This window comes from Pleurodeles waltl, chromosome 8, assembly GCF_031143425.1.
Source record: "Pleurodeles waltl isolate 20211129_DDA chromosome 8, aPleWal1.hap1.20221129, whole genome shotgun sequence".
Lineage (NCBI taxonomy): Eukaryota > Metazoa > Chordata > Amphibia > Caudata > Salamandridae > Pleurodeles > Pleurodeles waltl.
In genome coordinates, this window is record NC_090447.1 from 1,501,338,697 (window position 1) to 1,501,352,061 (window position 13,365).

At 42.2% G+C, this 13,365-nt stretch overlaps 1 protein-coding gene across 2 annotated transcripts in view; it reads right to left on the bottom strand.

Moving 5' to 3' along the window:
- Nucleotides 1-618: 618 nt before the first annotated feature.
- The window catches only part of CD247 (CD247 molecule), a 186,524-nt gene continuing 173,777 nt past the window's right edge, over nucleotides 619-13,365 (bottom strand). For both annotated transcript variants that reach the window (XM_069202761.1, XM_069202760.1), the window contains exons 7-8: nucleotides 4,513-4,554; nucleotides 619-2,239 (exon numbers count right to left, since the gene is read on the bottom strand). In XM_069202761.1, coding sequence (XP_069058862.1) covers nucleotides 2,174-2,239; nucleotides 4,513-4,554 — 108 coding nt within the window. In that variant the 3' untranslated portion in view covers nucleotides 619-2,173. The remainder of the gene's footprint in view (nucleotides 2,240-4,512; nucleotides 4,555-13,365) is intronic.

Genomic DNA, 13,365 nt, shown 5'->3' on the forward strand with positions numbered 1-13,365 from the left:
TACTGGTGGACTGACGCGATTAAATGACCTGGAGTCTTCCAAGTTAGTGATAAACTGTCTACTAACAAGACTTCACTGGAATGACTCTGTCTGTTAGTGAATATCTACAGTGCTTAATTTGTAAAATTATAGGTGCCAGGGCCCTCGTCAGGAGAACACTGCAGCTTGAACCACCCAGAATATACCAGGCCCCCGAAGCTATAAGAATGGTTTGGGTCACAGACATTAGTCATTATTGATGTATATTGAATTGAAATACAACTCTTGTGGTGCGTATTACTAAATTAGGTAAACAGTGCCACCATGTGACAGATTGTCATAAGTGCCAGGGCTGGCAATTAAGTACCGGTGCCAAGCACTGGATACCACCTGCTCAAATTAGGCACTGAATATCTCGTGCACTGGCTTCCACCAGTAGCATGGGTGGCTTTGTGTATGTTGCACACATGTATGGATTTATTTATTTTGAACTGTAAATCCAAAGATTTCTATGAGGAATGCAGACTACACAGTAATAAAGGGCCAGAAAGCAGGACCTAAGAGTGCAGATCCTGGATAACAGATATGCCAAGTGTGGTGCTTAGGAATAAAATAATGCACTGTACTAGTAGATAGACATGTATTAATTTATTATTTTTGAAGTAACTTGTCCCAATTAGGGACGTGTTTTATTTGCTCATTACAAATGCTGAACACAAAGCACAATATCATTAAAAAAAAAACATTTCAAACGGGTTCTGAACTCTAGGCCAAAGAGAAACATGAGTCTTAAAGAAGAAGCCTGAACTGCAGATGAGGACTTGAGACACTCTTGGTATCCAGCAGTTGGGCTTCTCAGATTTCAGTGCTCGACACAAGACGGTAGGCCTCTGGGAAGACAAGTGCATGCAGCCTTGAGAAGCCAAGGGCCTGCTTTCTTCCAGTTGTAACAAATGCCAGGTGAGAGACCATCATATGGAGCACAGCGGGTACCACCAAAAAGGCTGCTTGGTGCAAGAGATCAAAACTGAATTACTCTGACACCATGGTGCATGCAAAGTTTACAGAAGAAAAAACACTTGTACATGGTTTACTGCCTGCATAACTATATTCTTTCAACAGAAGCATGGTCAAACGTCCACGGGTGTGCAGCCTGCTCTGAGAGGACTCTGCTCTGCCTCAGACGTGTTTCTCTACAGTGTGGAACAAGAGTGATGTTAATCTGAGGGCACACAATGGAAGACAGTCCATTCTAGTGCTGGGTTAGTTGTGCAGTAGGCCCTGGGAGAGTAAACATTCACTGGCTTTAGTTATGGATAGCCACATTCAGCTTCAATACTGGTTGCTTGTAAACAAATGTTTAACAGGGGCTGTTCAGGGCTGGATAAATGCCTATGAGTAGATGCAAAGATGGCAAAATGCAGAGCAAGTGTATGTGAGGAATGAAATCAAACAGGATTTGTAAAGCGCGGGTAATTACCTTTGAGGGTATCCAGGCACTTGCAGGTCTCAGCGGCTCATTCAAATAGCCAGGTCTTGAAGGCTCTATGGAATTCCTGATGAGAAGTGATGGTCCGGAAATGTGTGGGAAGTCTGGGCAAATGGTCAGTAGGTGCAGGTTGGGATGGACAGATCCTGTATAAGAGCATACTGAGTTGGAAGAATTCTCCACGTGTGCAATCTGGGGCTGGTCAATTACTTTACAGGCCCATATTAGGTTCAACCTTTTCTCCCAGGGCTGGTGTTTGGTAAAGTCAAACAATATCAGGGGTGGGCTACTGATATTAATTCGGAACAATGGTGCTGCCTAGAGAGGAAAATAAAAATGTCTGTAGTTGATTGAGAAGGTAGTCCCTTAGCATACATTTGTGAAATTACACTTAGTTTTAAGAGTAAGCACCTACAGTAACTAGTAATAGCTATGATTGGATGTGGTATGTATTTACATAAATGTGGAATTTAACAAAACAAAAGTCTAGCAAGGAACCTTTGCCTAAAGTATCTTCAGCAGGAAAGGTATGTACGCAGCACAAAGATGTAGCATGAATGTACACAGAATTAGGTGGTCTTAAAATGCGTGTACACAGCGAGGATGCAGTATTCACTCTTCATTCTTGCAGATGTTCTTGGTCTTGATAGAAATCTCTTTGTAAGGTCTCTCCAGGCGCCTTCAGTGCAGTGACAGAAGTTGCTGTTAGCGCGGAGGCAATGGCTGCATCTGGAGGGCATCATAGGTGTCCTTAGTGGCTGCGCTGAGACCCTGTGGAGATAGAGATGTTACTGACGCGATTGTATCTGCCATACAGATATATGGAAATTCAACCACGCTGTCCACCATATGGGTACTTCTCTCTGAATCTGTCCTACTGAGGTGGACTTTTCAGAGGTAAGTGAAGCATTTTTTCTTAGTTATACTCTTTATGATTACATAAGGCAAGCAAGCCCACCTTCTTGTAGTGCCCCCAACATTCCATCCCCTTCCGTCGAGTTTCCAGTGGCTCTTTAGAACTGGTGCCACAGGTCTTTCTGTAGTGTTTACCTCCATTATCCTGAGGAGGCTTTCTTATTAGGTCAATACAATCTCTGCTTAGAACTAAACCTATTGCAAATATTTGCAAAACATTTGTTTTCTATTCAGACACCTGTGCCCCATATGGCCGACATAAAACATATGGTAACAATACTTATCATAAAATTGACTCATGCAACCAGGGCCTGTGGTAATTTAAGTAACTTTGCATCCCTTTTCCTTCAAGATGTTTTACAGTCATTTTCATATTTACTTGACTACCCAATAGTAATGGTGGTTAATGAGTCTAGTCTCTGCCTCAAGTTAATAAGTCTGATGAATTGACTTTGACTCAACTGAACCTTTGCTTTTAGCTGCTGTAATAGCAGAAGCCTCTGCACTGTAAAACACCTGCACATTTTATGCTTAAACAAGTGCCCCTATGATGAGGTCCAGTGACCTCAATAGCTTTAAAGACAACTGTGGCCCTAATTGGGTAGATGGCTTCCTCCATGGTGGCATGGTAACAACTCCAAGGTGGTGAATCCCACATTGCAATAAACTCCATCTGAACTTCTGTTCAGGACCACGTTCTATATCTGTACTTCATTCCAGACCCCTATTGGCTACGAACCCCAGAATCCCCCCTCTCTAGCATCTTCTGCATTCATAAATTCTACTTTTGTTTTATCCTGTGTGCCTGTTCCTTCCTTTCTCATCTGTTTCAAAGAAGTCCTTATTGGCCCACCTCTGGTGACCCCACCTTGTGTCTGTGTCTAGAGGAAATAACCAACTCAGGGAGGACATTGGTGGGTAAGGGAGCCATGATGGTAAGTTCCAAATCTCAATCCCCTAACTGATGAACTCTGTTGACTGCCCCCATACCTAAGCAGTAGGCAATGAATAGGAATGTTTATTACAACATTGGAATGTTGAGTGCTCCATTGAAGACAATGGAAAGGCACAGGGCCAATACAGACGTGGGACAGACATTCTAATCCATCATCCCAATGTTTGCCTGAAGTTCAGGACTTTTACCCAGGTTTATGGCGTTTAGCAGCCGGTTTAGTCCTTGCCAGTGGACCATGATGCTATATTACCATACAGGAAAAGCAGCATATTTCATGCTTACAAATAATCCCATAAATACAATATTTGCTTAAAATCATAGGACATATAACAGCAAAGATAAAGGAAAAAAGCAAAAAAAATCTGGTAAAATACTTACAATACTGTAGGGGCACCTCCTGTGACAATATCCTGCTGGTCACTTGCCCTTCAGCACAAAACTAAAGTGAAGCCACTCCAAAGATAAACACTATCACACCACAAAACTAAAAATCAATTATTCTCCGCTGCATGCTAGGATCAGTAAATCAGTAACAATTGCCAGTTTTTAATTTTTTTAAAACATTTCACAGATTCTAAAACAGATTTTACCATTCTATCGACCATTGTTTAAGTGGCCGCCAAGACACATGCACATGCTCAGTGCTTTCATACGCGTGTGGACCTTATGTTCATTAAATATTTCTGATAGAAATCTCTATCTCAGTCCTGTAAGACCAGGTTACGCTGTAATATTGTGGCCAAGGGGATCTGGCTGAGGACCTAATAACTTGCTGCGGCCTCTGCAGGATTCATGGGAGTGCCGCCACTACTAACATGCCATTCCACCTATCATCAGAAGGGGATTGTACTAAAAAGTGTGAGCCTGTATTAACCAAAATTCCCATGCCCCAGTATTTTCCAGAAATGTTTTCTTAGTAAATATTGGAATGTTTGCCTTGACAAAGTTTATATGGGGGGGTGCAGGTTTGATCAAATACATACAAAACATAATGACCTGTGTGCAGTAACAGGAGTTAACACACATATCTGAATTATATAGGCCAACCGTAATGACCGCCTATGGACCAAAAGATCAAGCATGCTAAAGAATGAAGATACTTTTAAAGTGAGCAAGAATAGGGTGGCAGGATGGTCATCCCTGGAAAGACAAAAGAAAGGTAACTTAGCCTTACCTGGTAGATGCCGTCATTTCCTTTTCCTCTCCTCCTCTGTTGCTGCAAACGAAAAATAAGAGGGTAAAAGTGGGCATTTAGAACTCAATACATGGACAGGAAGTAGCTGATTAGTTCAAAAACATTCAATCTCAACAATGGTTGTAGTAAGCCTGGGCAGCCACAGGCACTAATGCAAGCACAAGCCCTGAAACAGAAGTTGTGCTATGCATTATCCATTTTTGGACATCCTCATTCCTCACTCCTCAGCCCTAATACTCGTCCCTAATTCTTGTCACTACTTCTCTTCCATCATCCCTACTTCCCACCCCTCATCACTGCTTCTCATCCCTATTTTTCATCCATCATCCCCTCTTCTCATCCCTACTTCTCTTCCTTTCTTTTCATCCCTACTTCCAGTCCATCATCCCTACTTATCTCTGCTTCTCATTCATCATCCCTACTTCTTATCCCTACTTCTCACCCATCATCCTAACTTCTCATCCTTTCTTCTCATCCGTCATCTGTCATCCCTTCTTCTAAGCTATCATCCCTTCTTCTCGTCCATCAACCCTTCTTCTCATCCATCATCCCTGCTCATCATCCATGATCCCAACTTCTCATTCCTCAGTCATACCAACACACTTTTAATGTTGTGAAACACCCCTTCCCAGTGATTGGTTGACAACAACCAGTCAGAGTTAAGAGAGTGCCCTGCATTCTGTTGGTCTGGAAACTCACAAAACAGTCTTTTCATTGCACACTGTGCAGTTTGCTTCAAATAAATTCAAGGCTGTACAGCATTTCATTTTATTTAAGTGCTTTTCTATTTACACAGACCTCTGCAGAAAGCTCTGTTGGTTTGGGAAAGACAAAGGTCCTGGCTTGGATTGCAAATCAACACTTGGAGAAAGGGTATTACAGTCATCAGAAACTTTTTCTAGTTTCAATTTGATATTGTAAAATGAAAATGAAAATTTTTCATTCTGAGGCTGCCTTTAGGTCTGAGAGCCGCTGTTTTTATTCTTTCCCTGCTGTTTGTAGATTTCAGGGGCTGGGCTTCAATTGCATAGGAAACCAGGAAGAGCAAGAACTGGACAGAGTTGTTACATGTGAAAGTGAAACCAGGAAATGTTTATGTATAGCGCCCTCTTCAATTGCTGAATTATGGACCAGGGGTTAGAGACAAACTGTTATGTGAATCTGATGTTTATGTACTTTGAGGTGTTAATGGGTACATTACATTAATACAGTATTTTCTCTATAGAGTATTTTATGTAAAGTTTTTGTTTCTTTGAGTAGATTCATTTTTTTAATATCTTTTGGAAACAATTTAAGAAAGCTTGACTGTAATTTTCTTTCAAGATCAAATCAATATTATTTTGGTCTGTTGTTGCAGGGCCACTAAAAGGAGTGGTGCCCATGTGCCGGTGCTTACTTTGCCTATTTGGTAATTCAGCACTGAGTACGGATGAGAAGCATGTTTGAGGAATGAGAAGTAGGGATGATGGAAGAGAAGTAGGGATGAGGGGTATCATTGGTATATGCGGGCATCCCTTGATAATAGAAAGGAACTCCTTACCCACTTTGTTGCATGCTTCATCATGGGTGACCCCTCCCTGCAAAGTAGGTTTACACCACCTTGAGGGACTTAACCAGCTGTGTGAACTCAGGATAAAATATTGTTGGGATAACAGCCAGCATCCAGTTGCTAAAAATACCTTAGGATTCCCAGGAGTAACAGACCTCCTTATTACAGAGGTACAATGGGATTCCATAGCACCTTTTTAATGGACTGCATGCATGTGGCCTTGACTAGGAATTATTTCCAATTTGAGAAGTTCTTTTTTAGAAATTCATGGAACTTTGATTTGGCAGCATATGTGCCCCAAGCATTTCATGCCTGTATGAACATAACTTTGAAATGAAATGGACAGAACAATGAGATCCCTTTCTCAGGTAACTGGAAATACTATATAGATTGCATCCTTATTATATGGGAGGGCAAGGAAGAAGAAACAGAGTTGTTTAAAACTTGACTCAACAATTGCAACATATATTTTTTTGCTTCACAATGACCATGATATGAAGAGAAATTTCATTCTAAGATCTTCTGATCTTGACCCATGGAAGAACTTTGAAATGTGAAGTGTTCTACAAACCAGCATATGGAAACAATCTCCTGAGATATTAATGTTTCCAACCAAAATCCCTCAAAGATATCTTTGAATGGGACAGTTCCTGAGATTAAGAAGAAATTGCTCAGAAAAATCTTATTTTGGGATTCGTGCTGACAAATTATCACAAAACACTGAGGGAAAGAGGGTGCTCAGAATTATTAACCAAGACAGAAAAAGGGCATTTAACATCCCCCACCACTTGTTTTTACAAACATATAACAAAAAGAGGACACCTTATCACAACAGGTGTAGTTTACTCTAATGACCTGAAGAAAATTGTAACAAAACACCAGCAGAGTCTAACTTCAGGAACACTATAATTTGAGAAACCAATGTTCTCATTCAATGGGGAAACATCAATCTGAGATATGATTGTACATACAAGACCAAAACTCAGACACCAAGAGACACAGATTATACCACTATGGGTCTCACATTGGCTGTGGGACATTTCCCATGTGGGAATTGCAATGTGTGTAATTTTACTGAAAGAGCCACAGAAATTGACCTTGGACTGAATACTCACTGGAGATTAAAATACCATACCAACTGCAATCCAGACAATGTAATCTATATGATTGTATGTCCTTGCAATGTAAAATACTTTGCTATGATGACCAGGAAAGTGATGTTAAAAATAAACCGATAAAGAAGCACAATTAGATACAGGAAAAAAACCTCTAAATTTACCAACAATATTTTGACACATAGCATACGGAGAAAGATCTTAAATTGACCATCACTGAAACAATAAGAACAACTGGACCAAACACATCACCCAGATAACAAACAATGTTAGATTTATTATTTGAAAACTCATAAAACTGGTCCTAATGATGAAATACTGTGGACATAATTGTACTGTTTCAATGGACGGGAGAAGACACCAGACTGTTATGAGTCATAAAAGGGTTGTGAGAACCAGTGACTAATCAGAGCAATTGAAGCAAATACTAAACCTTTATGTTCCTAACACAAAATAGCATAAAAACATATCTATTAATTGAGACAATTTCCCCCCAATCAATCTTTTTTGATAAAAACATTCCTCACAACAGGTTAACTTGTACAATAGTTAAGTTGGAGTAATAGGTACTAGAACGGGGAATCCATATCAGAAAGACGATACAACCGCTCAAAAATCTAGGGCATCAACCCCTTATTGAAGTTTGTGTTTTAATTATAATATTGACCAGCCAGTAATTTATAAGAAGGTTACTTACTCTGCCTTAAGGATTACAAGCCCTAAGACGCTCGCATATAACTAACTGCAGGGTACTAGAGCAGGGTACATGCCCCACTATCAAAAATACAAACCCCAAGATCGCTTGCGTCCAACTAAATGACTGGTACCACTGTGTCATTCTTCATAACGTGCCATTGAAGTTGAACGCTGATTTGCATACGCACAAAGGTATCAATACAATAGCATCAATATAAAACGATGGGTGCACAGCCCCTGGAGCTCACAAAAGGTAAAAAATAAATGAGGAGATTAAAGTAAAATTACTGGCATCGACCCTTAACGAAATAAGTGCCCATTACAACTATCACTTCTATGGACAATAGGGACTCTGATTCTAACTACAGTTACATAGAGACCAATAGACTGCAAACACATTGATTACTATTTCGTACACCACACTGATATGCCAATAACATGCACACTAGATTGCTGATCCATAAAAGATATGAGACAACTCTAGCCCAGCCAGAATGATTACAGGAATAAGTTGTATGCATTTACTGTCTGTTTGTTCTCAACTGAAGTACCATTCATGTATGCCTTTCTATATTGTTAAACACTAGGGCCCTCATTACAACATTGGTGGGCGGCAACCGCTGCCCGCCAAGTTGTAACCGCTGTGCGGCCGCCAATGCAGCCACACTCCCACGGTGGCCATTACGAGATCCCAGCTGGGCCGGCGGGCGGAAACCAAGTTTCCGCCCGCCGGCCCAGCAGGTATGTCGGCCGCAACGCGGGAGCCGGCTCCAAATGTAGCTGGCGGTGTTGCGCCGGTGCGACAGGTGCAGTTGCACCCGTCGTGCTTTTCACTGTCTACTGTGCAGACAGTGAAAAGCTTCATGGGGCTGTGGCAGGGGGCCCCGCGACTCCCCTCTCCACCAGCCTTTTCATGGCTGTTCCTACTGCCATGAAAAGGCTGGCGGGAGGGGGACTCGTAATCCCCTGGGCAGCGCTGCAAGCAGCGCTGCCCTGGAGGATTACAACCTCCGGGACCAACGTGGCAGTAAACTGCCGGTCCCGCCGGTGCGACCGCAGCGCTTCTGCTGCGGTCGTAAGACCAAGGATTGCACCGCCAGCCTGTTGGCGGTGCAACCGACGAAACAGCCCTGGCGGTCTTTGACGCCAGGGTTGTAATGAGGGCCTAGGTGTCCAGGACACCCGACTTCCTTTTTGCAGACTTAAATAAGAAAAACAAGCATACCATGGGATTATACCACTATGAGATGACAGGGCTATATGAAGGGATTCTGGGGGTATGAAATTAGATCAATTATACCAATCCAGTAAAACTGATAAAACATTTATTGCAAATATTTTTAATGTGTGACTACAGGGTGGTGCCCCCTGCTGTTCGAGAAGCGGGTATAACCATAAGTAGGGTGAATTGCACTAGGCCACTACACATTCATGGCATCACTTGTTTAGAAATACTATCAGGCTTCTCTCCACTATTTAGTGTACTGTAGCAATGTTCACAGATTAGGTGGTGTGCTAATTATACATCTTCGAATGTTGGGGAAACATTTTGAAGCAACTAATATGCATACCGTGAAACAATTTTTTCCCAACCCAGGCATTCCTGTAGCATCATCGTGTTATGAGAGCGATAGCCCTCATCATAAATATTCACACATATTCTCATGAATAACCCCAACATACATCAGATAGCTATGGATCTGTATTTGGACATCACCCTAAAGAGGGCATCTAACCTTATCAGGTGTTGAAATAGGCTGAAACATATTGGTGCATGGATGTTTGAATCAATATATTCAAGAGATATCTCATGTGATTTCCTTTTGATCACACCACAGGTACCCGATAATAAGGAGAAGTACTCTGGGTATACTCCTAAGGTATTTTTTAGCAGCTGAATCCTGACTCTTATCCAGAAAAATATTATCTTGAACTCCCACTATTGGTTAAGTCAATGAAGGTGGTAATAACCTACCTTGAGGAGAAGGAACACCTATGATGACGCATGCCACAATAAATTGGGTGAGGTGTCCCCCATTATCTAAGGGTACCTGGAAATATCTTACTATCTAGGAACTGTCTAGATGGTATTTCTGATTACTCTGTTTTAGATATGTACGCCCTCTTTTGCGCCACATATTGTCCATCTGCGTAATCTACACCCCATCTCTTTCGTCTTAAGCACACTCCTTTCACTCGTGCCTGAATGCGGTTCCTCGTATCTCCTTCACTGTACCACGCCCAATCATATAACGCGCCCATTCGCTTGTAGTCACTGTATTTTTTTTTTTTTTAGGTTCAACTTGTCATTATTTTGACAACTGTGTACCTCTTTCACACATATTTGCTCAAAAACACGATTGCAAGTGGAATACGTGACCATTGCTCTGTGCACTCTGCAGAGAGGCCAAGGATTGGATGAGCAATAATTCTGAACACTTTTCGACCCATTGTGAGAAACTTTCACTGCCTTTAGCCTCAACTTTAGACCGCTTAATCATGGCACGTTATCAACGCCAGGGCCCATATTACAGAAAGTGCCCCGGGGGCACTTTGGTATTACAGACGGGGTCACATATGCTTGTGCAGCCCCTTCTGTAACACAGATACCGCTGGCATACATGCTATCTTGAGAGGGCATTCCCTCATTTGCATGGGGGTGTGCCCCATGCAAATGAGGGAATCTGTTTGCTGCTACGTCATATTATGAACACAAGCGCAATGTCAAAGAAGCTGATAAGAGGCGCACTCAAAGTGTGCCACAAAAAACGTGGCACACAGCATGTGTGACCAGGGTGCAGTCACTTACTGCACCTGCCTGCAAGGGCATCTCTAATCCCTCTTGAAAGTGTTGCGGTCTGCACTGTGGACTACAGAGCGGCTATGAAGCCGAGGTTCTATATGTCACTTGATGACGCTGAAATGAAGGTTTTACATTTATTAGCGCATAAATGTAGTGCTGCAATAATTAAGTGTGACTTTAATCGAACTAAATAAGATTGTACAGGGACAAATGTGCCCTCAGAGTAGTTTGCCAACATTTATAAGCGTGCTTCATATAATGTGATGTATTAGAATTGTACTAGTTTGACATAATCGTAAACGTGTGCCATGATTTGCTTGTTAGAAATGCTTTAGCTTAGCATAACTTTAGTGGAGGCTTTGGCCTAGTTGCCTTGTCTCACGGTTTAGATGCTCGTATTTTTCCAATGTGCTAATAAACGTGTATTCTTGCTTGAAGCTGTACTTTTCCAGTGAGATCGGTTCACATGCTTATCTTTAAGGTTTCGTGCCAGCCTGGCATCTTCTTCTTTGCTCCAAGGTCAATCTGCAGGTGCAGACAATGGACGCTCTGAAAGTGAGTTAATTGGTAAAATATGTTGCAACTTACGTTCCCGACTCCAAGGATAATGTATGCCTAGGTAGAAGCTTGTAAACTGTTGTTTTTGATTGGACAATTTGAAGCCAACCTATGAACCCTCCAATGGAAGACCCTACTGGATTTGAACTGTTGTCTATTTAAACCAGGTGCACAAGGAAGAAAACGGCCACTACCCATCGGACATTTGGACATTGCCCATTGCAGCTATTATGGCCCATCTTGCTGCGACGCCATTTTGAGAGACTTTGATGCTTTCTCTAATCGAGAGAAAGAGACTTTAAGTAATTCTCGCCCTAGAGACTTTAACTTCGATTTGCCCCTTTGCATGAAGTAGTAGTTTGTCCTTTTATCTTGCCGCCGTGAGGCAATTGCCCCCGTCCACCCTGCCCCTTTGCCCCCGTCCCATGCTGATCGGAACCGGTACCTGTGAGACGAAGACTTCCTTGAATGCTAATTGAATTTGGTAAATATGAAAGGAAAATTGTACAATTGCATTGTGTTTCTTTTTAGGTAACCAACTGCTGATTTTTGATAAGAGCCCTAGTTAGGAGTTTTCCAAATTAATGTTGCTAAATTGTTTTGCATGAAGTCCCACATGCCGATGCTAATTTGAGGTTAGATGAGGATTCATTTGATGCACGATGCAATTTGAGACCTTGTTATGCTGACTAAATGTATGCAATTAGCCCATTACAGATTATAGTTTTAGTGGTTTGTGTTGCTATTATCGAAGGTATTGTTATTCAAATGCTGCATAGATTGCATCTTTTCCGCCGTTATGGACAGCTCTTAATGTTCATTTACATATATCATTTGGTGTTGAGACACATCTACATTGTGCTAGCTTTGTTAATATAGGGAAATAAATTAATTAACTTTGCATAAACTGGTGTGGTTATTCATGACCGAAAGGTCATGGTTTCGCCGAAATGTATTCTGGATTAATTGTGAAGTGTTATGTTGATCAGGGCATTGCTTATGTTCGTTATTGATTATCGATTGTTGATTTGATTGATTACTCTCGGGTGAAGAGGGCCCCACTTGGTCAAAAGATTCATCGACCCAAGAGCGTCCAAATACAGGTAAATTATTAGGCTGGAACGCTCTATCAGTAGATGGTAGCAGAGGACGGTTTCGCCCTTTGGGACCCCTTACTCTTAAAGTACATGGTGTTGAATTAACGGTTACGCCCTTTGAGACCCCACTCGAGAAGTTGAATTAGATTTTCTTGGGTAAAACAGATTGAGAGAATGATGATGGGCTAAGTCCCCCGCGACTTTCCCGGGATCTCGGAGCTTGCGAATGGAGAGAATGGAGGTGTGGAATCGGCGTTGGCGGTACTAGTGACGGTATGAGTGAAGTTAGGGTTTTGCGCTTGCACAGCTTATTGCCGCAGATTGTGTGAAAAGTTTGCGAGGATTTTAGAGAATAGCAGAGGTGCGACTCCGAGTGTAGGAGTAGAGAAGTCGTCGAACTTCATAGAGAATAGCGAAGGTGCGACTCCGAGTGTGAGAGTAGGGAAGTCGTCGAACTTCATGTGCGTGTGGCGCTTTGTGCATAAAAAGGTCCACGTGGTTGTTGTTGTTGAGACGGGCCCTGCGAGGTCAAGAGACTCCGGAGTATGTTAAAAAGTGTATGAGACACTTGTTTTATGTTGTGGTCTGGTCGGTTTAATAGGTTGATCGGGCGTGGTCAACGAGTCGGTACGTGTGTTAAGGGAGTGAAAGAAAACTTCGACTTCGGGCTTTGACAAATTCTAAGTGCACTAGAATAGATCATTGACAAGTTGAGAGCAGAGTCTGCGGGTCAGATTTGCTTGCGAAAGTGGGGACCGAGAAAGATGGAATAACTGCCGAGGCTAGTGAAAAATCCCTAAGGTCCTGAAGCGATTGTGTTACCCTTCCTGTAGTAAACCGGCAGATCTGTTTTATTATTGTTTGGTTGCTCACGATATATGCTAGAAGTTGTTACGAGAGGAGCTGAGTGAAGGAGGACTAGCCGCAAGGCTTTGTCAGCCGCAGTGTGTGTGAGTGTGACGTCACTAGGAGCCGCGCTGGGATAGGTTGGTTGCAGAGAAGGGTCGCGCACGG